This window comes from Pristis pectinata, chromosome 23 (genome assembly GCF_009764475.1).
Source record: "Pristis pectinata isolate sPriPec2 chromosome 23, sPriPec2.1.pri, whole genome shotgun sequence".
NCBI lineage: Eukaryota > Metazoa > Chordata > Chondrichthyes > Rhinopristiformes > Pristidae > Pristis > Pristis pectinata.
The window spans coordinates 19556596-19581463 of NC_067427.1; the positions used below are offsets into that span (position 1 = coordinate 19556596).

Here is a 24868-nt window from a genome sequence, read left to right on the forward strand (position 1 = left end):
AGCACAGGCACATTACAACCAGTACAAGTCTTGTGGAGACACTTTACACTGAGCACGGACCCATCACATACCCAGCATTGATCCATCACAACCAGAACTGTAACCCACCCAGCACTGGGACAGTACATCTGGGACAGGCCCTCAATCTCTTCCACTATCCAATCAGATCACAGTCGAAGAGTGGTCAAGCTTCACCTACTCAGTAGGAGAGGACAACTTCCTGCACCTTGACTTGGGTCTCACTACACCTCCAGTCCCTCCAAACTCTGTAACCTTTACAGGCTCAGAACCCTCCCAATCTCTGTAACCTCCTTCACCCCAGACCCCTGCTAGCTCCGATTTCTGTAACCTCAAGGCCGCATAAGCCCTCTGATCTCTGTGATCTCCTCCAGTTCCACAAACCTCCATCCTTGTTATCTCCACCAGACCAACCTTGCTGGAGGCTGTACTTCTAGCCATTCAAGCCCTAAACTCTGAAATTCTCTTCCTAAACCTTGCTGCCTCTCAGAAGCTACTTAAACCCTACATCTTTCTCCAAATTTTTGGATGTCTGCCTTAACATCTTTACTAGCTCCCCATCAAGGTTTATTAAACAATTGCATCTGTGAAGTGCCTTGGGACACTTTAAAACATTAAAGCTTCTATTTAATGCAAAATATTATCATTTCAGGGAGAGCATGAAGCTTAAATTCCTTAACTACCTTCTTTCCAATTTCAACTCCTCCCACTGCCAAAATACTGTCACCAAGCTACAAGTTCTTGGAGAAGTGGTCATCTTTTAAAAAGTTTAGCACAGGGCTGATGCCCCATTTCTGCCTCAGCTGAGATCAGCTAACTCACCATAAACCAGGGGTGTCTGGGCTATGTGGCTCCATGCCACAACTGACAAACCAAAACATTCATCCTTAAGCACGCTACACAAACATCACAGAACTCTTTGAACATGGCTCATAATGCTTTAAAATAAAAAGTTCAGTGTTTTTTTTAAAGAATCTGATCAAGCTTTTCTTTGTATTACAACAAATAACATCAAAACAGCTCTGAATGGAATGGGTACTATGCGATATATCCACTGAGTGGCAGTATTGTTACACTACATATGCTGAAAATTTCAGTTCAGTGTGGCTTGCTCTAGAAGCTTGGTATTTTTTTAAACATTCTTGGGATGGAGGGATTGTGAAAGCTGGTCTTTATTACCCATACTTAGTTTACACTGTGGTTGGTAGAATCTCAGATGGCGACGAGGTGGTGTACAGGAGTGAGATAGATCGGCTGATCGTGTCACGGACAACAACCTCGCACTCAGCATCAGCAAGACCAAGTAAGTCGGGAGAACACACACCAGTCCTCATTGAGGGGTCAGCGGTGGAAAGGGTGAGCAGCTTCAAGGTTTCTGGGAGTCAACATCTCAGAGATCTATCCTGGGCCCAACACATTGATACAATCACAAAGACGACATGCCAGCGGCTCTACTTTGTTAGGAGTTTGAGGAGATTTGGTATGTCACCAAAGACTCTTACAAATTTCTATAGATGTACGGTGGAGAGCATTCTGACTGGTCGCATCACAGCCTGGTACGGAGGTTCCAATGCACAGGATCGCAAGAGGCTGCAGAGGGTCATAGACTCAGCCAGCTCCATCACGGGCACAACCCTCCCTACCATCGAGGACATCTTCAAGAGGCGGTGCCTCAAGACAACAACATCCATCACTAAGGACCCTCACCATCCAGGACATGCCCTTTTCTCGTTACTATCACCGGGGAGGAGGTTCAGGACCCTGAAGACCCACACTCAATGTTTCAGGAACAGCTTCTTCCCCTCCACCATCAGATTTTTGAATGGTCCAAGAACTCAAATACTATCTCGTTTTTCCTTTTTGTTTGCACTAATTATGTATTTATGTAATTTATAGTAATTCTTATGTCTTTGCACTGTACTGCTGCTGCAAAACAATACATTTCATGTCATAAGTCAGTGATAATAAATCTGATTCTGATTACATAACGGTTAAAGCACAGAAGTCCACTTGGCACATTGAGTTCATACAGGCTTTATACAAGAGCTTGTCCCAATCCCCATATCCCTGGAAAATCTTTCCTTTCAGACACATTTTGGATGCTATGATGGAATTTGCAATAATTCCCCTGACAGTGCACTCCAAACCCTAACCACTTACTGTGAGAAGTTCTTACCTCGTATTAATTTTGCTCATTTTACCACTCATCATCACTCTGTGCCCCCTCATTCTTGGCCCTTCCACCAAAGAAAGTTTCTCTGTCTAATACATTTCATAATTTTAAATATCCCTATCAGATTTCATCACAGCTCTGCTCAAAGAACAATTCCATCTTCTCTAGTCTATTCCTGTAAACCTCTGCAGCACCCACTCCAGAGCCTTTATATCTTTCTTAAAGTATTTTCACCCAGAACTGGGCACCCTGCTCAATTGTGGCAAAACTAGTGTTTTTACAAAGGTTCACTACGACTTCCCTGCTCTTGTACTTTTTTTTATTTACAGCATGGTAACAGGCCCCTTCCGGCCCAACAAGTCCACGCCGCCCATTTTAAACACATATTAACCTACCCGTACATCTTTGGAATTTCTGTACTTCTATAAATAAAGTGCGCAATCCTGTATATTTTTATTTTAAACTTTGATCTCCCTGCTGCTTGCAATACATATACGTATACCCCCAGAACGCTGGAGTTGACCATTTTAGAATTGTGCCCTTTAATCCATATTGAACCTCCTCATTTTTCAATCCAAAATGTTACATTTCCGGTCTCTCAGTGTTAAATTCCATCTGCCACCTATCTGCCTACACCATAAGCCTGTCTACACCTCTTCAAAGTCTATTACTATAGCCTGCACAGTTTACTGTGACTCTATGCTTTATGACATCTACAGGTGTAGAAATTGTACCCTGTACTCCCAAGTGCAAGTCACTGACATATATTCGGTCAAGCTCCACTGTATAGTTGCCTCTGGTCTTAAAAAATACCTTTCACTCTATTTTCTGCTACTTAGCTAATTTCCCGCTACTTAGCTAATTTCCTGCTACTTAGCTAATTTCCTATCAGTGTTGCTTCAGCCCCTTTTATTACATGCCTTTCTATCTTCATCTCAAGCTGTTATGTCGCACCTAATCAAATGCCCTTTGGAATCCTATTTATATAACATCAACTACATTTCCCTCATCGACCCTCAGTATCCTCTGGCATTTTCCAGTTCTTACTTCAGATTTCCAGCATCTGTAATGTTTTTTGCTTTTCTCTTATCAATCCTGTTACTTCAAAACAAAGCTATAAAGTTTGTTTAGACTCAATTTGCCTTTACAGATCAACACTAGCTTTCTCAATCAATCCACAAGGTAATTGTAAGTCTTCTCCATGTGGTCCATGTCTTGCACACATGGAGACAGCCTTTTTCGTTATTTGGGGAGCTGCTGAGGGACAGAACACAATGAAATCTCAAGCAAAAATCAATAGTTCCAACCCACAATGGAGGATTATTGAATCAGCTGTCGGTGGTTGATTCTAGGACACGGCCCCAAGGCTCCTGCAACACTGTCCAGGGGACTTGACCAAACACAACCGTCTTCCTTTGCACTGACACATCTCCAGCCAATGGGGGTTCCTGATTGCCGCTGAAAGGAGTTTTACTGCAGCTTCCTGGTGCTGTGGTCAAATGCTACTTTCATGTTGCTGAACGTCGGAGAATGTCACGTCCACTCTGGAATTCGGATTGTTTGCTCTGTGCGACCTGGAGTCAAGTGGTCCTGGTGGAACCCAGAATGAGTGCCAGTCGGCAGGCTCTGGGTGACTGAAGATCGATGGCATCGGCTCCTTTGCCCCATGGATGGAACTGGAATTGTCCCGCTTTTCGACATAAGACATGCCAGGGCAATTCCAGGCAAGAGAAAGGATCTCAAAGAAAATGGGAGCGAAAGCAGGTGGCGGAGTATCTGAGTGAGAGGGTTATCTGTAAATGAGGGCTTGGACATTTTTAGTGAAAGGGAGGCAGGGAGGAGAGATGGTTCAAGGAATGATGCCCAGGGTGGAACAAGCTGTCGACTGGCACCTTGTGCTCAGTGAAGTCAACCACCTCACCCCCTGACCACCAAGGTAACGAGCTGAATTTCACTAAAGGACGCAGCTTTGAAAACAAAACTGGGCCAAGTATTCCTTGTGAGAGGGCCACAGATGTCAACCACTGGCCAATAACTCACCCAATCCTTACCAAATCTACTATGTTAAACCACAGAAGCACACAGCATAGGAGGCCACTCAGTCCACTTTGCCTGTGCTAGCTCTTTGGTAAAGCTGCTGAATTAATTCAGTTCCCCTTGTCTTTACTGGTAGTCCTGCAGATCTTATTCCTTCAATGATTTACCAATTTCTACTTGAAAGCTGCCACTGAATCTAGTTTTACCACTCTCACAAAACAGAAGGAGCGGCAGCCAACAGCCCCTCCAGCCCACTCTAACATTTTATAAGATCACATCTGACTCCTTGGTTCAAGATCACTACCTCACCCGATTCCCATATCCCCAATTCTGTAAGCAGCTAAAAGTCTATCTCACCTTTGAACATGCTCAACATCTGGGCAGCCCAAGGTAGAGTTCAAAGATCTTCATTCTCAGCTCCAAATGGTCAAACCTTCACTCTGAGATGACAACCCCTCATTCTGGACCCTACAACTGGAGGGGACAGACTGTTGGCATCTACCCTGTCAATTCCTCCCAGAGTCTTGTGTGTGTCAATGAGAGTACCCCTTGTCCTTCAGAACTCCAGTATATTCAGCCAGACCCAAACCAGTGGTTATTGTTATTGTTTTTACCTGTACTACATCAATGCACTCTGTACTGACTCAATGTAACTGCACCGTGTAATGAATTGACCTGTACGATCGGTTTGTAAGACAAGCTTTTCACTGTACCTCGGTACAAGTGACAATAATAAACCAATACCAATAAAAACATGACAAAAGCTGAACACAGGGTAGGGTACAGGGAACATTTTATTACATTGAACACAGAAACAAATTTAAATTGAAATGGTTGCAATCACAGGGCGCCCTGATCTGAGTGAGGGCCTGAGAGACCCTGCCCCATAAACTGCTGTCTGTCTGGATCAGGACAGGATATTACCTGCACTGTTTACACCGACACCTCCAGGGACCAATCTGAAAACCCCCAGAGTTTCTCCTCTCAGCAACAAAAGCCCAGCAGCTCAGAGCAGAAACTCCTGGGAAATCAGACATGAGTCAGTAACCAGAGTGAATTATATTGTGGTAGAATGCGAAGACTGGCATTCGGACAATACTGGAACACGATGGATATTCAGATGCCACTGATTGAAAATTAAAAGCAAATCTGTCAAATTACACAGGGAACAATTCAGCTCAAAGTCCCGAATGGTCCCAGGAACACTTGCTTCCACCCTGCAGACTATTAAAGTATTAACATTTACATTAATTCAGTGAAATTCAATCTAACAAAAGGGATAAAGTTTCATTTATACAAAAATAGATTTCTGTAGACATTTTTCTTCTCTTTTTTTTGTTTTTCAGCAAGTGTTCGTAGTGTCAACACAGACTGATCACCATCACATCTCAAAACTGACTGACCACAAGAATGGGCACACCCATCAGTACAGCTCTGATCACCAGGGAGGGGAGAAGGCTGAGAGGACAAGTGAGACCAAGACTCGTATTGTGGGGGTGAAGAGAGATGAACAAACATACAGATGGATAGAGACTAGGAGAAAAATGGTGAAGGAAAGATACTTACACACAGAAGCAAAAAGTGTGCAACACGCGCGCGCGCACACACACATATAAAGGGACTGAAAAACGAACAAGAGAGAAAGGCAGATAGAAAGATAAAGGGAGACAATGAGAGATGGGGAGAACTGTAAAGATGACTATAAACTTTGATATGATTGACAAAATGAGATTAAACAAAGTGATACACAGTACGGATGACGAAATGAGGAAAGGGAAGAGATGAGCTGAAGAGAATGTCTGTATCCTGAGTAAATTCTCCAGGAACAGAGACTCCTGGCAAGCTCCCCTTCCACTGTGCTCCTGCCCTGTGGCTGTGTTTCGAGAGTGGTCTGGTGTGAGCGCCTCCATTTATTGCATAACTTTCTGTGCTTGCAACAGTTTAAAATGCAATTTTTAACTTTTTTTTACAAAATTGCTGTACTTAAAATATTTATATTTCAGGTTAAAATTCAGATTTGAAGTAAAATAAAGAACACAAAGACCAAATCAGGACAGCACTGGAGAGAACCCGTGTACAAAGATGAATACCACAACCCACAAGGAACGTGGGCAGAACGGAGGAGAGTGAGGAGCTGAAGACAGGGATATAGTTAAATGAGGTTTAAACTCCAGTTATCCATGGTTTGGAAAAATAGTCAGGAGCTGATCAAGGCCAATCCGCGTGAACCTCTGATAGGTAAAACTCTTCTCCGACCCCTAGACTCTGAGGAGAAAGGAAGGGGAGGGCTGGAGAGTACAAAGCAGGGAGGAGAGGGAGGTGAGGAATAGAGAGGTGAGAAAGAGGGCAGCGAGGAAGGGGGGGAACGGAGGAGGAGAGGGAGGATTAGTATTAGTGTGGAGGACAAGAGGCATGTGCTTGGGAAGAGTGGCACTGATCAGTTTAAGTGCAGATTGAACATTTGAGCTCCTTAATTTTTAAAACCAAACTCCTTTTACCCGGTCACGTTGTATTCAGGCTTGACCTTTACTCATTATTTGAATGTTTTCCTTAGCAGCAAAGAATCTTCAGGATGCAAAAGCCCCAAACCCACCCAATATTCACAGACTGGACTGGGTAGAATGGGCAACAAGACATCCCGAATGCACCAATCCATTCTTGGCAGCTCAGGAGGAGGGTGCTGATGAGGCCGTGTAACTCAATCATGCATTGTAGACGATTATTTCACTGATGTCATAACCGGCTTGAAGCACGGAGTTTTGTGCTGAATATCCGCCTGCCATACGGCCGAGATCATATTGGAGCAAGGTTGTTTTGTTCTGATTAATCCAAAAATTAACAAAGGCCATAAAGTATTCCATGAGACATTCAGTCGGCAGACCAAGTGCGAGATTGAGAACTGCTCTGGGTTCTACACGGATATGGAACGTGTAAACATGCTCTGTTTATTAGCCACATCGCTCCAGCCAGCTCAGTGAGAAAGCAGAGACGGAAACAATCAGTGTGCAGCTTGCGAGAGCCCAGTTGGGAGAATTTGCAACTAAACTAGTGAGAGGGCAGATTCAGAGGAGGCCAAATTCCATCTTGCTTCACACCTTCACCAGAGAACTTCATATTGGGAATGGAGGCCACCCAGAGTTCTTCGAAGTCCAACTTCCAGCGCTGACAAATCCGTGTAGATGTCGACAAGACCAATCCCTTGAGACTACCTCACATGCCAACACAAACCAGGAACGAGATCCAAGTTAAATGAAGCCTCTGCTGCACTTAGGGAAGAGTCAGGGTGCGTGCGGACACATGTACACACAGATACCGTAGATCATCTCAACAAGCAATTCGTCACAGACCCAGAGATTGATGCAGAGTGTATATAAAAAGAAAATTATTCCTTTCTCATCTCATTAATGAGGAATTACAGTTGAGGGTGGGATGCAAGGGATGGGGGCGGGGGCTGTAAATGCAGAGGGGAGGCCAAGGATTTTTGCACCGAGCCTGTACAAAAAGGATGGCAAATCTGTTCCTGGGCTGCAGTTTTCTGTCTGCCCACAGCCCACTTAGGTCATCTGATGAGGAGCTTCCAGCATCTCCATGAGGAAAGTGTCAATGGGCGTGTCGCCAATCAGCTTGAAGAAGAAAAGGTGCTCCAGGCATTTCAGTCCGATAGAACGGAGAGCCGGTAACCGCAGAAGGAGCTTGGCAAACCTGTCCGGCAACAAAGGATGGTTTCAGAATTGGTGCAGAGGCATGGCAAGCACTAGCACACAAAACACAGTGCAGAGCTGGTGATGCCGGCTCAGCTGTGCCTCAGTTCCTCAGCGTTGAAGCGTCCGAGCAACAGAACTGCATAGAACATAGTGGCCCCAGTGCCAACTCCAGTTTAAGACCATGTAATTCAGGCCCCCCCCCCCCCACCTCCCAACACCAACCCCCCCCTCACCAGAATGGCAAGAAATGGCTAATGTTGGCCTCAGTGTCAGTACACAGGGGTTGGGTGGTGGTGGGGGGGCGGGGGTTACAACTGTAGCCATGGTCCCAGTTCCCAATCAGCAGCAAATAAGTCAAATGAGGTGAACCAATGATTGATCACAGTGGTACTATCCTCCATGAAACAACAGTAGAGGAACAAAGTCCAGCAATGGACAGAGAAGCCCATACTCTAGGGAAATTGAGCAGACATGGTATCTACACCCCAGTGTGTGTGGGACCCGTCCCCCAGGGAGGGCCGGCGTGTGTGGGACCCGTCCCCCAGGGAGGGCATGAATTCTCAAAAACTGTAGTAATATGATCAGAACCAATGTAAATAAAAGGTAAGACCACACACAGTATCAGGATTTGACACAAACCATTTCAGCAGTACTGTACAGTGCTCCACACAAATTACCTGCCAGGCTGTTCTGGGTATTTCTGTTTGCAGTATCCTTCCAGGGATGCATACACTTTCTCACGGAGGGCCTCCACTTCCCCAGGATTGGACAGGCCTTTGGCATCTGCAAGAAATGGAGGGTCACATAATTACCCCCAAGTGCTTTTTCATTGCAGCTTGTGGGAACTGAAATGGGCGACAAGCAGTTCTGTGCCATCAGAAGGTCCGGAGAGAGATACAGACACCTGTCATCACTGTGAATGCACAAGTCTAAACAACTGCAACGTCATGCTGTGTGCACTTGGTGCCCAGTTACACCCAACTTTATTGAATTCATATTGCTGGCTGAACATTGTATATGTGAATAATTTTTAAGTGACTCTAACAACTACTTAATTGATTGGAAAGGCAGCAATAGCTGGGGCCAAAGTGTGGAAAAGTCTTAAGAAAGTTTTCAAGTTTATTTCTCAGGTCAGCACATTTTCAGTGCGAGAGCAATTCATTTAGTTCTGGGAAACAAATGCGGCAAAGGCCTTGTGAGAGAATAGATGAGTGAAGAAATATTCACCACAGTACAGTGGGACTCAACATGTGAAGATAAAAGGATAGCAACATTAACTGCTCATTAAGGCAAAATTGTGTGAAATAATCAGGGATTTAGGAAAATTCATGGGCTCAGATGTTAGCAAGCAGTCCAGCATTGAAATCCTTCCCTATAAGCCAGGGAGAAATAAATAGGAAAAGGAATGTATGAACAAATGTGCATAAATAAGAAGAATCGTGCACTAACATTTAATGAGAGACTTGCAATCAAGTTAGAGCCAAAAAAAACTTGAAAATCAGAATGAGAGTGATCCAACAAGAAGCACCATTTGTTTCATCATGCTCATGTCGGCTTTTGACACAGCTATCCAATTAATCAGATTTACCTCCTGTTCTTTACCCCTAATTCTAAAAACAAGTCCCCTTTGAGCATATTGTCAAAAGTTACTATTGATTCTGCTTCTGTTCCCCTTAAGCAACATACTCTAGGTTACAACAATTCAGTGTTTTTTCCCCCTTAATTTCCCACTTGATTCTTTTGCAAACACTGTTAATTCTGTGTCCTTTGATATAATTCATCATTAGTCAACCAAAGATGCAGGAGAGAGGTGAGAAGTTAGAGAAGGAAATGGAAAAAAATCTGGTAAGGAAATAGATGGGGCTTTTATAAATATAAAAAGGTAGTATTAAGTCACAGGAATGAAGGAGAAATTAGAGTAAATAGACAAAAGAGAGCCTAGATGAATATTTTTACAAATGGCAGTGTTAATGACAATATCAATGAACAAGGGAGGAAGAACAATTTAAGAGGTTAATCAGAGTAAAGGAATTGGTTTGGATAATGTTAGTCGAACAGTCAGAATGGGCAGACCCATGGCAGATACAATTCATTGCAACAAATTGAATTCAACAATATTAGATGATCAGTCATTTTAACCGTGTACCTTACATTTTGACATTCAGTTTCTCTCCCTTCAGCTCCTGAGGTATTTCAGAACTTCAGATTTGTTTTATCTCTCTCCATTTAGATCTCCACCAAAACACTGTTGTTCACTAACCTTTACCACCCACCTTCAACTGACAAGACCACAATATGTCATCCAACATTCTCTTGGTTTCCACTCTGAGACAGACCTGTCATTGTGTTCTCTCCACCATGCTTCCCTTTGTCTGCACCTTAAAACACTTATTATTTTTAAACTTTCTTGTTTTAATGCAATGTCACTGAAATGTTTATTCCACTTCTCTTTATATAGATGCTGCATCACATGCTTCATCAGCCCATCTGATTCATCAGTCCCATTCCCGTTCCTGTTCCTTCTATAGCCCTGCAACTTATTCTCCCTCATGTTTATCAAACACCCCTCCTTGGTTCTTTTGCCATTTAGCTACACTAAGGAGTAACTTACAATGGCAAATCCTACCACACCACCTTTGGGATGAAATCAGCAGAAACCCACATAGTCACAGGGAAATGTGTAAACTCCACACAGCCAGCACACAAGGTCAGCCTGAATAACTCTAGCAAATTTATTTTTATTTCAATATTCTCTCAGTACTTTACTGCAGAATTTCAGTCTGGATTAGGTTCACCCTGGGGATGGGCTTAAATCTGCAGCCTTCTGACTCAGAGGCAAGAGCCATAGCTGAGTATTCATGGAAAGATAGAGTGCAACTAACACAGCCATAAGGGGTTCAAATTCACATTTCTCTGAAAGTACAAGTTAAAGTATTTAATTTTTGTTTTACTATTTTAGAATATAGTAAAGTAATAATAATGTCAATAAAATAAAGACTAGGCTACAAGGTTGTTCAGGCAGCCCCTTGTAGAAGGGAGGTTAAATCCAGAGTGCAGACACCCCAGGAGAAGAGCAACAACGGGACTTGTATATTGTTGACCCTTACCTGGGTTGAAGAGCACGATAGCTCGCAGACAGCCCAGCTCTGTCTTGTCCATTTGCATATCTCGCATTTTAGAAACAAGCTCTGTCAGAACCCTGGAAAAAAAAGGCATTACAGGTTGGATAAAAGACAGAGATGGCTTCATCCAGTCATTTCAACACCAGCCTGAGGAATCCAATTGCTCAATAACTCCACTTTGAGACTCTCCAAAACAGAATAAATAACTTTCAAATTGCACATCTCAATATTACAGACACATTCTGCTTCTTCGCTTCCAGTCCTCTCCCTACATCCTCCTCCGGCCCAATTTCCACTCTCCAATCTCCTACCCTACCAACTGCAGATAATTTTAAAAGCCCTTTCCCTATGTTCATACTAAGGGCCACCTCTGACCCTGCAAGACTGCAACAGCCACCACCCTCCCAGGTCAGGTGACTGAAGTGCTCACCTGTCAAAGATGGCTCCCACTCCCGCACTGTGTGCACTGTTCCGATGGACATGGAGACCAGTCGCCAGCAGGATCCCATCTTTCACGGCGATGGAACGATGAGAGAATGAAGCGATGAGCAGCTCATTCCAGCCTGCAGGCATAATAGCAGGAATCCATTAAATAATGAAGGTAGATTGCAGACCTTCCGCACTGCAGGCAGCTTTTCACAAAAACTCCTACAGATAAGAGAAGCTAAAGGCTGGATATCCTGAAGTGACTCCCAAAGCTTTCCATCATTTCCAAGGCACAAGAACACAATGGAATAGTCCCCACCTTTCTGAACGAGTGCTGCTCCAACAACAGTCTGGGATCTCAACGCCATCCAGGACAAAGCTGCCTACGTGACACCCCATTCAGCATCATCCACCACTGTCACCATGGTTGCGTTGCCTACTCGTAGTTAGTGCCATAGCCTACTTTGACTGCACTACTCAAAACTAGCAAACTCTACCAGTGAGTAGGGAGTTCCAGGGTATAGGTTCGATGACAGTGAAGGACCGGTGATGTACTTCCAAATTGGGATAGTATGCTACTCAAAGGAGAATCTACAGGCAATGCTGTTCCCATGCACCTGCTGCCCTTGGCCTTTTTACCAAGAGCACTATGGGAGTACCTCCACCAGAAGGACTGCAGCAGTTCAAGGTTTAAACTCACCATCTCCCTTTCAAGGGGAATTAGGGACAGACCAGAGAAGGGCAGTAAGTACCACCCACATCCCGAAAAATGAATAAATACTGAAAAGGATCCTCACCTCTGTTACTCAACTTGTTTAGTCTGCACAATACAAAGCCCCTGAATGACTACCTGCTGATATCTTATCACATCATTTTTAGCATTCTAGGTGTCCACCTACTCAGCCTTGGGGGTCCGACTGCACCAATCCCAGATGCTGTCCCGCTTCCCCACCGAGGCTGGCTCACCTCAAAAGAGACAGTTTAAGTCTTTTCCTTCAACAAATAGCATTGAACTTAGAGGTACTGGTAATATAAAACAGAGTCACAATTTACTCCGATCTTGGGTCACAGGACAGAGTCCTTGCACTGTGAGCAAGTGAATGGAGGGAAAGAGGGTCCCATTCTGGTCTTTGAACATTTCCTACCCATACAATGAAGTGCAGTTAAACTTCCTCATTGAATCATATCCAAAATATTGGTCTTCAAGTAAGACCAATACCTGGAATGGGCAGATTGTTTTATGAAGAAAGGATGGATAAGCTTGGCTTGTAACCATTGGAGTCTGGAAGACTGGGGGGGACTTGACCAAAACATACAAGCTCCTGGCAAGGTGGATATGAAGGAGATCTTGCCTCTTATGGGAGAATCTAGAACTAGGAAGTCACTGTTTAAAAATAAGAGATTACCCTTTTAAGACAGAAAAGGTGATTTTATTTTTGCTCTCAGAGGGTGGCGAGTCTTTGGAATCCTCTTCCAAAAAGGCCAGTAGAAGCATACTCATTACATATTTTTAAGGCAGGAGGAAGGAGGTATTTGATAGGGGAGTGAAAGGTAACTATAGGCCAATGGGAATGCAAATTTGAGCTTACTGCCAGATTAGCCACGATGTTATTAAATGGCAACACAGGCTTACTCATGCTACCGATTCATAGATTTGTATTCATATGGCACTTTCAATCTTGCTGGAAGGTATGAAATTCCCCAATGAATCTCATCTCCTCCATAAGGCATCTTATAACACACCTCTACAAAAAAGCTTTCAGTCATCTGTCCTAATATTTCCTAATGTCACTCAGTATCAAATGTTGTCAATTATTTGTACAGCATTATTAAAGTCATAAGATACCTCAGGACAACTTACAGAAGAATTAACAAACAACTGAGAGAAATCTGGAGGCAAGAATGAGAACTTTAAAATTGGGAAGCCAGATAACACTTCTGCAAAGTGCCCCAAGGATGTTTTAATCACTTAAAGGGTGCTACATTAATGCAAGTTGATATCTTCTTTTACATTAAGTATAATTCAGACTTTAATCTTTCATTTAGAAACATAGAGAAATTACTCTCCAACTCCCGTAATCAACACAAACTCCAGGGGGAAATTATTTGAATTCAACAAGGAGCAGCCTAGCTTTCTGCTCTCATTTGTTTAATCAAGATCCATGCTGAGAACAATGATGACCCAACCAAGATCTTTTAAAATTATATAACCCTTCATATATAGAGTGGCTATAGAGAGGATGCTTCAACTTGTAGGGAACAATCTAATCAGATGTCACTGCTATAAGATAGCCACCAAGAAATCCAAAAGGGAATACAGATGAAAATTCTTTTGCTTAAGGACTGGAACTTGCTTTCCAAAAGGAACTGAATAGTATAGGTACATTTAAGAGAATGGACAATCATTTAAGAGAAAAGGGAGAAGAGATTTAGGTGAGGAAACACAGGAAGTGGCTCACGTGGAGCATGGACTGGCTGGACTGAAAGTGTATGCGGTATAGAAACAGCCCTGTGTAAGCAATGAACAATATTTCAAGCAGGAGAAGAGCTATTCAGCACAATACATGTGAAAAAGAGTTGCAAGTTTTGCAGCAATATCTGGTTACTGTGATAATCAATGAACAAAAGATAATGGGTGGGGCTCTTAAGGATTCATTTCTTAGACTATGGATTCTATGACCGTGAAACACATTATCCTCCAGCAGTATCCTCTGGTCACATGCATTCTTCAAAACATGATAATGATAGTCCAGGCCATGAGTAACAAGCCAGGAAAGATGCTTGGTCTTTCAATGAATGTGACAGCACAGCAACAGTACTAGACAGCTGGACAGCACAACACGTGCTGGTACACTCAATGGTATAACATAGAATGAATCTGTACATTAGTGATACATGGTGTGTGTGTGCGTGTTGGGGGGGGGGGGGGGGGGGGGCGGCGGTGGTGGTAATATGGTACACTTGAAGGAGTAATATGGTGGGGATGTGACTTGGGCTCATGTGCTCAGGGTAATAGATTCCAGAGAATGGGTTGGTGGTTATTATGTTTATCGAGTTACAGGATTGGTGAGCTAGGGTGGATTGGTACAATCAATGGGATAACAGCACTGGACAAAGAAGAAATGCTCATTACCTGCCCTCAAAAGGATAACCTGGTCGTCCAATGGGAGCTCCGAGAAGTGTGGAATCCGTTTGGCCCACTCGACCAGCGTGAAAAGCTGCTTGTCTGCTGCTTGACAGATGTTGGTAACTGGGTCATTCGGCTGGCCAGGAAAGAGAAAAGAAGATCATGATAACACACAAGCTTTGGTTGGAATGCCTGAAAGTGCAGGACCAAGAGCACTCAAAATAAATGATAAAGAAAAAAAAAGTTGTACTTTTGTAATTGCCTTTCACTTTCCAGGGAGGAACAGAAAAAGACCATTCATCCTCTCCGGCCTTTTCTGACTTTCAACCAATACATGGCAAAGCTACTCAATTTGGTCTTCAATAACAAAACAGAAGTTGGCTGGAAATATTCAGTAAATCAAGCAGTTTTGGTGAAAAGAGAAACAGAGGCAATTTTTCAGGTCGAGGACCCTTGCTATTGATCACTGATTGCGTGCAGTATACAGGGCAGAAACCGGTCCATGTCGGCATTCATACAGCAATGGATGAAGGGTTTTCCATTAATTCTCTTTCCACTGATGCTACATGACCCACTGAGTGTCTATCAGGCATTGTCTGTTTGTTATTTCATATTTCCAGCATTTGCAGATTTTTTGATTTTCATTTACCATCTAGGTGGCCCATTTGATTGGCACTTTATTCACCAACTTAAGCATTTGTTCTCACCACAACCAATGCACCATGCAGGGCAATGAAAGAAATACTGGGAGGGAAAGTATCTAATCTAAGGTTTTGAATACCTTGACTAGATCACCTCTCAACTTCCTTGTTCTCTATTGTATGAAGGAACCACATAACCACTTTATGTGCAGTCAGGTTCTATAAATAGCAATGACCAGCAATAATCCATTTTAGCAATGCTGATTGAGGAATATGTATTTGCCTGGAAGAACATCCTTGCTCTTCTTGGAACAATGCATGGTATGTTTAACTTCCTCCTGAGAGGGCAGATGGGGCTCTGATTTAATGCTCCATCTGGTACAATACAATATCACAAAATCACTGGCATCATTGACAGAGTGTTGTTTAGTAATGGGGTAGATATGGTGCAGAAACTGGGATTTATTGTAATGCAAGTGCAGGGATTTGCTAGCATCCCATGTCAGTGGTGAGGGACCAGTATTTGTTTACTTGCAGCCTAAGCACTGAAGTTTATCCTGCAATGTAGACACAGAAATTAATTGCTTTGTCATGTAAAGTGGAAAGTGGAATTTATTACCATAGTGTTCTACCCACTAGGGACTAGAACTTGAAGCAAAAAAAACAAATTGCTGGAGGAACTCAGCGGGTTGAGCAGCATACATGGGGAAAAGGGAACTGTCGGTGTTTTGGATCAAGACCCGCTGCTCCTCCAGCAGTTTGTTTGTTGCTCCAGATCCCAGCATCTGCGGTCTCTTGTGTCTCCAGGAACTAGAACTTATTGCTGTGTTGCTGCGACACTGGAATTTATTTCCTTTAGATGCAGTCACTGGAATTTATTAGCACACCTCCCCTGTAGTGGGATTACTGTTGCTGTGTGTAGACCCTAGAATTTATTCTGACATCATAGCAGCGCAATAGTGCAGGAGGAGACCATCGAGTCTATGCCATTGCCACATCACACAGGCTCTGGTTTTGAAATTTATTAAATTCTCATTCAGTACTGGAATTTTTTTTTTGCTGCTGTGCCTATAGGACCCAGGATTTACTGGGGTGCAGTATGATGCGGGGACTATGATATGTGCTGTGCAATGCGTGTACTCACTGAGCTGCTGCCCATTCCAAGGTTGGAATCGATGTAAGTCTCAGTCTTGGGCTCTACAGCCAGTTCCGCCTCCACTATCTTCTCCACTGGCATGTCCTCATTGGCACTGCTCGTTGATTCCACCTCATTCTCATTCCTGTCCTTACCCCGCTGTCTCTCCTCTTGTACAGCTGCAGGCAGAAGGGGGATAACTGTTGAGGGTCCCACTCAACATCACTCAACAGAACTCCTCTTGACTGCGAAAACAACTTACATATAGAAATGACATTTCAGAAACCCCACCCTCGGTCACCTGCCTTACACCCCAGGCTGTTGTTTTGTTTCTGTCAAAGCAGTTTTCCTTTTATCTTGCCATATTCTCCCCCTTGCAGGAACTGCCTGGTGCTGAGCTATGGGTTCCACATTTGCCAGGCAGCCTTCAGTGAGCATATTCAACTCACGAAAGTGAGGTAGAATCACCCAGCCCAATTTTGCCCTCAACCCCCAGGTCTATTAACAGGAGTTACTGGACAGCGATCAGGGTGAGGAACCCAGACCACTTCTCACTTCCCTCACCCAGGGGAAGTAACAACAAGCAGGCACTGAGGGTTGAATTTTAGAGGTGAGATAAGAGCGACTGCCCTTAATATCAGGGCAGCATTTGACCAAGTGTAGCATCAAGGTGCCTTGGTAAAAACAAGTGAGTGTTGAATGGGACAGTTGGCAATGTTCTGAGAGCCAACATAGACTCAATAGACCAAATGGCCTCCGTCTATGTTATAAGGAAATATGAGACATATGGTCATAAGTGGGGATGTTTGCAGATGAATGAACAATGTTCAATTCCATTCACAACTTCTCAGAAATGAAACAACCCATATGAGGCAAGCCTGCACAACATCCACAACACAGGGCAATGACCATCTCCTACAAGACAGAGTCTAACCACCTACCCTTGACATTCAAAAGCAATACCATTGCCAAGTTTCCCACCATCCACGTCCTGGAGGTCACCAATACCAGGAACTCAGCTGCACCTGCCACATAAATACTGTGGCTATATGAGCAGGTCTGAAGCTCGGTATTCTGTGGCCAAGTGACTCACCCCCTGGCATGCCAAGGCCTTTCCACCAGCAACATACAAGGCACAAGCTAGGAACGTGATGGAACACTCTCCCCTTGCCTGAATTTGTGCAGTGCCAACAGCTCTCAAGAAGCCTGGCACTATCCAGGACAAAGCAACCCACTTGATCAGTACCCATCTATCACCCTGAACTTTCATCCCCTCTACCAGTGCACAGTGGCTACCGTGTGTACCATCTACAAAAGGCACTGAGTAAAAGGCACTCTAATCTACCACAATCGCATCACCCAAACCCACAGCCTCTACTGCCAAGGACGAGGAAACACCACCACCTACAGGTTCCACTCCAAGTCACATAGATCCCAACCTGGAAATACATGGTCAGCCCTTCATCATCCCGGGATCTACATTCTGGTACTCCCCATTCAACAGCACAGTGGGAATACATTCACCAGAAGAACTGCAGCAGTTCAAGGTGGCAGCTCTCCACAATCGTCTCAAAAGCACGCAAGGATGGTCAACATTTGTTGGCCTTGCCAGCAAATCCCAGAACTCAAAAATGAAAATAATAATAAAAAATGTAGTGCTCCTCTCACTATCCCTGTTGAAGGCTTTAATCAAATGGATCTGACCCTTATCTAACCCTCAGTATGCACTGCAAGGAAAAACCACTGCATTCTCTGTTGGCAGGAAATGTAATGTTAACAATGCACATTTCTGCAATGGCAGCCATTCCAGTTAGATAATTCAATTTTAAAAAGGGGTGCAAAAAAAAACAGAACCCTGGAAGCAAACACTCAAAATTCAGAATCTGTTAAGAAGGTGAAGGATCCTTAAACTCTAGACAGAGACAAGATAGAAAAGCAAAAAATGCTTTAGATCCTCATTTGTTCTGGTCAGGCCTCCACTGAAGTATATTATCTGATTCTAAATACCACAATTTGGGAAGGATATCAAGGCCTTGGAAACTGCACAGAAGATTTGCTACAACACAACCAGGGATCAGGGATTTCAAATATGTGTGGAAACTGGAGACATCAGGATTGCTTTCCTTACAGCAGAGAAGGTCATGGGGAAATTTAACAGAGTGGTCCAACTGATCACAGTTTAGAATCTGTAAATAAGTTACTGCTTCCACTGGCAAGAGGAACTGCAACCAGAGGACAAAGATTTAGCATCATTGATAAAAGAGGTTGAGGGGAGATGAAGAGTTGTTTTGAGAGCAGTGAGTTATGATTTGGAATGCACTGCTTAAAATGGCAGTGCAAGCAGATTCAGTGGCAATTTTCAAAATGGAATTGGAAAAATACTTCTAAGAAAAGATGTGAAGGGCTAGCGCAAAAGAGCAGGGAAGTAGAGCTAATTACTCTTTCCAAGATCTGGCACAACAGATCACATGGCCTCCTTCTGTGCAATAAGATCCAAAAGCAGAATCAAGGAGGAAGTCTGCAAATTTATGCAAAGCAGACAGATTCCAAACACAAATTCCAAGTAGATTTATAAGCAACAGCTGTGGGATATAAGGGTTCCACTGGTGGGATCTCGTATCTTTTTTAGTGTGCAAGGACCAAAACATCACAGCATGGGTCACACTTTAATCACTACTGTACTAGATGAGATATTCAGGTTACCTCAACAGAGATGACTATTCACCATTTAATTCCAAAGCTACCTCTGCCCTTTTTTTGTGCCAAACTGTGTAGGCAGTATGTCTAGTGTGGAAAGGTGCACCTCTACCCAATTCATTGCCAGAACACCACCCAAAACAAGTGCCAAGACTGGATCCTCAGTCTTATGCAGTTTTCAATCTGTAACTACCAGTACTGCACTCCAATGTTATTTAGTACTAGATCCACACCCAGTATTACAATTCATCATTGTTATACAATGACGGTTAGGTCCCCATCAGGATTTACCTACCAGAAATCTGCCTCAATTTCATACAGCCAGACTTGTACGCACCAGTAATGAAATAAATGCTATTCCTTTCCTTAATGTTGTCCGTAGGTTTGTGTGAAAAGCAATAAGAAGCAATGATTGGAATAACATTGACGTAAATCCTCTTCATGTTGAACATCTTTTGACACACATTTAGGTAAAGTTCCAGACAACAGGAGAAAACTGTGAAACTGCAACATGGTGAAGATCTGTTCCTGCAGAACTTGCTCAAACAGCAACATCTTATAAAAAGGGGAGTGAAGAATAAATTAAGGGAGTGAAGCTCAGAGCTTGAAACCGAGGCAGATGATGGCACCAATGGTAGAGCAACAAGAGTCAAGAAAAGGCAAGCGTTCAGAAACAAAGAATGTAGAAATCTCAGAGAATTGCAGAGGTGAAGAAGATTACAGAAAAGGAAGATATGAAGCCTTGCATAATTTGAGTACAAAGATGAAAATTTTAAAATTAAAATGAAAACTCCCGAGAGAATTGAATACATGTTTGAAACGAAGATATTTGTGGGGAAAAGATCAAGGGATTGGTTTTAATTGGATAGCCCTTACTAAAGGTCAGTATAGGTACGATAGGCTGAATAGCTTTCATGTGGTTTAAGATTCAATGCATAGCCTGATTTCCCTAGTCGACTATATTAAACTTCACTTCGAATGAGACTATGGTATTTGGTAAAGGATGTATGGGGCCCACGAAGAATTCAACAGAGATTTGAAATTTGAAAAGTAGTGTGCAAGACGATTAGCATGTACCAAAAACTGCCAGCACAGGTGTGGCAATAGGAAGTTCCTACGGGGCTCTACCGAGGAAGTAGACAAGTTCCTCTATCTAAATTGATCCCTGGTTATAAATAATATAAAGCTAAATACGAGTCTCCTGACCCATCCACAAAAGCCTAGCCACTCCCTTATCCTGATCTAATTTTTCACTCTCCATTACTCTGCATCAATCACCACTATGCCCTGGCAATTCGTTGATTACCACTTAAATTTATCACTCATTTAGTTATCACCCAGCACAGAGTGAAGCTGCTGTGATTGTATTCTCTCAATAGGGAGCAGCCAGGTTGCTCCAAATAAAGATTTTTAGCATATTTAAAGTTAAAAATTTGTACAAAGGGAGGTTACCAGACAAAATCTCTCACCAAACCAGATGAAAAGACTTGAGCTAGATGTCTAAAAGTTTAACCAAAGGTGGGTTGTGGTACAGCCTTAAAGCAGAAGGAATATAATGAAGGAATTTTAGCTTTGCTTCTAGGCAGCTGAAGGCACAACCACCATTAAGGAAGCAATTAAAACTGGGTTATTGGCAAGGGCCCGCAATTAAAGGAGTGCAAAGATCATAGTGGATTACAGGGCTGGAGGAGATTGCATGAGAGGCAAGGTCATGCATAGATTTGAAAACAAGAAAGAGAATTTACAATTCAAATGAAGCAGGACAGAGAAAAGATGAAGGCAACAAGCCAGATGGCCCATTTCTGTGCTTCCTGATTCTATGACATTGGTGTGATGGGTGAACGGAACCCTGTATAAATCAGGGGAGATGTGCTTTGAAAGAACTGAAGAGAACCTTGGAATTATCGAATCCTAGGTTATCATATTTAACATATATACAAAACCACCAAATAAAGATAATCATGAATAACACACTCATCTCCCATCACTGCCAGCATTCTCTCTACCCACGAATACCTCCCCATCACTGCCACCTTTCCCCCATCCCTGTGGTTACCGATACCTCTCCATTGCTGCCAGCTTTCTCCCTCCCAGCCAAAACCCTATGGCTGTCAGCTTTCTCTCTCCCCATCTATACATAGTATCCAGTTCCTACAACATTCCCAAAACATAAACAAACTGCCCAGTATCCTCCTTCCCATCCACACCACTATTCTCTCTGTTAATACACTTCTCTTCTCCCCACTCCCCGCATCCTCTTCCCAAACAATGCTGGGCTGCCAGAGGTCTTACTCTTCAATAAGGTCATAATCCTGAGCCTCTCCTCTCTGTTCCTGTAACTAAGAACAACATTATGCTGTTGGAACAGCCAGAGCGCGTTCTGGCCAATACACCACCCTGAAAGAACAACACAGGAATTGATTCAGTTATCTGTGCTTAAAATAGCTGCTGGATTTCATTGCCTCATTATTATTGTATAAATTAATTCTACATGAAGTATTTTGAAACATCACAAGACAAGATATATTTGCAAACATTGGCTGTCAGATGATCAGGAGTGACACAGCTGATGCCACATACAAAGCACTCCCACATTACAGGCCACTCACTATCCCTGTTTCTATCTTAGGGCTCTCTGCCAAAAGCCTCCCTCTGCAGCAGTATTTCTGGTCCCTCTGTTGGGAATTCCTCGGTGGCTCCCACTGCTCCCCTGCGCTAGCTGCCTTCTAGTTTCCTGTGTTGATTGCTGGTACGTGCTGGTTGGCACAAGGCAGTCTGATACAGGAAGCTGCTTCTGGCCCAGGCGTCAGCCGACTGCTCTTTCTCACCAGGCTGCCAGAAACTGGCAGCAACAAACGTCTCCACTGCAGCTTGCTGCTCCTTCATCAACATCTGACAAAATGTCATCCCACAAACTGTGAAACTAGCTGCAGCCTTCTAATAAGGCGATCCGGCCCACATGCCGGCCACACTGCCCCGCTCACTGGCCTTGCATTCTTGGCCCATGCCGTGGTTCCATTGCCTGGGTTCAAGTTCTGGCCCCCAATCCCACGCTCATCAACTGTGTAACTCGCTTCAGATTTTAGACCTTGGCCCCAAGCCAGCAAGTACTGACTTTCATTAAATAACAGACACAAATTGTTCTAATGAAACTCTGACCAACTTCCTGAGGCATGTCACAATTTGATTAGGAATGGCTGTTTTTTCCTCTATTTGGTTCCTTAATTAATCCATTCTGCCAATTAATCTCAATTATAAAATTCAAAGCATTTTCATCAGTTGCATACAGCCTCTATATCAATCTGTCCAAGTCTCATTCTCTCCCCGTTTTTCCTTCTGCATTGCTCAATGTTATCTGTTAATCCCAATCTGGGGTATTTGATGGAAAGTTTGTGAAATTCTCCCCATCATTGTACCACTTTCAGCACAATTTTCACTGCAAACTGGACATCTAAATGTGAGCCAATGAGAGTTGTCAGGCTGTTTAACCATGGAAGCCATCACATCTTCAAAGGGTCTGATGGATCTATCACACCAAAATATTAACCAATGCTATACTACTGAAGTAGCGTGTAATAGTGTAAGGTGGTGCTAACAAGGAATTATTGTTAAATCTTTACAAACCACCAGTGAGGCCTCAATTCTGTGCACACACCTTAGGATGTCAAAGCATTGGAGAGGGTGCGGAGGAGGAGGAAGAGAAGAAATGTGGATGAGAATAATTGGCTACTTAATGCAATTGGAGATGCTGGAATTTTTTTTCTTCAAGCACAGAAAGTTAGTGGGAGACACATCAGAAGCATTCAAAATTACAAGAGCTTTAGGGAAAATTTGCTGTGTCTGGAGAATGAATCAGTCACCAAAGTCATGGATTTAAGAAATGCCGAACAACTAAAGGAGAAGATGAGAAGCTGTTTCTTCAACGGTTGTTATTAAAATCCAGAATGGACCACCTGAAAGGATGATAGAATCAGATCCAAGAAGAACCTTCAAAAACATCTGCATATGTACATGTATTCAAAGAGAGCTCATCTGCAGGAATATGAAGAAAAACTAAAAGGACAACAGCTCCTTTAAAACACCAACATAGCCACAATAGGCCAAACAGTCCTCCACTGTGCTGTATCACTGCAGAACTCTAAACTGTTTCACCGGAAGGAGGATCAGTAACCAAAGTGTAAAAATTGTATCAATTGATCAAGTGTCAAGATGAAGAAAATTAATTTCTTTATAATATATATTTTAGGAGCTGGAATCAACTGTCTGAAAGGGTAATGGAAGATTTATTAGCAATTTTCAGAAGGGATTTGGATAAATGCTTGAAAATTTCAGGACCTTGAGCAAATAGCCTGGGAATAGATCTACATGGAAGGCTCTTCAAAGAGCCAGCACAGGCATGCTGGGCCAAATGACCTCCTCTCATGCTTTAAAATTCAATTCATCACATATTTGATTGATTAAGTGACTTTTCAGTGACCTAACATTACAAGGTTCATTGCTAGAACAACATGTGCTCTCCACTGGCAGGTCATGAAGCAGTAAGGTCATGCTGTCACTGAAAGCTTTCCCCTTACAGCCAGGTTGTCACGCTTTGCATATCCAGCAGTGGGAGGCAAGTACAGAAAATGAAATTTCTGCGCCTCTGGAATGGACCAGCAGCCAATGTGAAACCTGCAAATCTTTGTTGTAAGCATGTTACCAGACATTGAAGGGTTAACAATCAATTAAATCAGGCCTCTAAGGCACAAGCTGTGAAAGTCAATAACTTCACCCACTGAAAGAGAGCTATGATTAGAGTCTCAATATTCACCTTTGACAGTGACATCTCCATAACTTGGTACCGGAGCCTGTCCTGTGCATCAGCAATGGGAACAGCAGCTGGATTACCGAATGTATTCACTGTCAGTAAACCACACAAGGGGCACCAACAGAGTGCCAGTGATACCTCCCTTCTCAGCCCAGACTCCAAACAGTGACAGATTTTGCACTTATCTTCTGACTATTTAGCATTATTAGACTTATGATATTTGAGGATTTTTTTTAAATCATAGAATTCAGAATCACTTCTGCATTGATTAAAGGCGGAGTTTAGAGATAATACTTGGGAGTCATTCTCCATTACTTGTGCATGCATATTGCCCAAGGAGGAGACCCCCATTCTGGAGTTGGAAGTCAAGGAAAACCCCTCAAATGGCAAAGAGCTGGAGGCCAGAAATGATTAGATGGAACAAAGGATAAGACAAATCCTCAGATTAGTCAGAATTCGGGCCAGGGCCCTTTTCCAACAGCAGGAAGAAAATAATTTAAGAGAACAAAGAAAGCAAATAAATAACTAACTGGGTAAATGTAGAGAACGAGCCCTACATCACACAGAAAGGTATCATTCTTGACCAATGAGGATTTGGCTGATCTCAGTCAAGGCGATATCGGTAATGCTCTTTGCCTGAGAATGAGTGGAAATGTCAACCAGAGTTTCTGCTCTTGATCACCGGCTTTTAATCCCCAGGCCCGAGAGTGGGAAATCAGCCGGGGTTCCAGCCGCTGATCACAATCCTGTGATTCCTGCTGAAATTTGGGTGAAGTCAAGATCAAGCTAAGTTTTGATATCAACATCCCACCCATGTTCTGATTTTATTGCAGACCCTTACTGACATCAAGACATCATTGGTCTTGTTTCTATTCTTTAAATCACATCCTACCCCCAGGATAACCCAGAGCAAGGGTCTCGTAGTGGGCATAGAGGAGAATGAAAGAACAAAACTACACACCAGGTGGCACCTTGGAGCTG

At 43.2% G+C, this 24868-nt stretch overlaps 1 protein-coding gene across 10 annotated transcripts in view; it reads right to left on the reverse strand.

Annotated features, from left to right (window-relative positions):
- Positions 1-5004: 5004 nt before the first annotated feature.
- LOC127582015 (retinoic acid receptor RXR-alpha-A) overlaps positions 5005-24868 on the reverse strand; it is a 104601-nt gene continuing 84737 nt past the window's right edge. For all 10 annotated transcript variants that reach the window (XM_052036940.1, XM_052036937.1, XM_052036939.1 and 7 more), the window contains 6 exons: positions 16393-16562; positions 14614-14743; positions 11485-11617; positions 11040-11131; positions 8610-8715; positions 5005-7930 (listed from right to left, as the gene is read on the reverse strand). In XM_052036940.1, the coding sequence (XP_051892900.1) occupies positions 7783-7930; positions 8610-8715; positions 11040-11131; positions 11485-11617; positions 14614-14743; positions 16393-16562 (779 nt within the window). In that variant the 3' untranslated portion in view covers positions 5005-7782. The remainder of the gene's footprint in view (positions 7931-8609; positions 8716-11039; positions 11132-11484; positions 11618-14613; positions 14744-16392; positions 16563-24868) is intronic.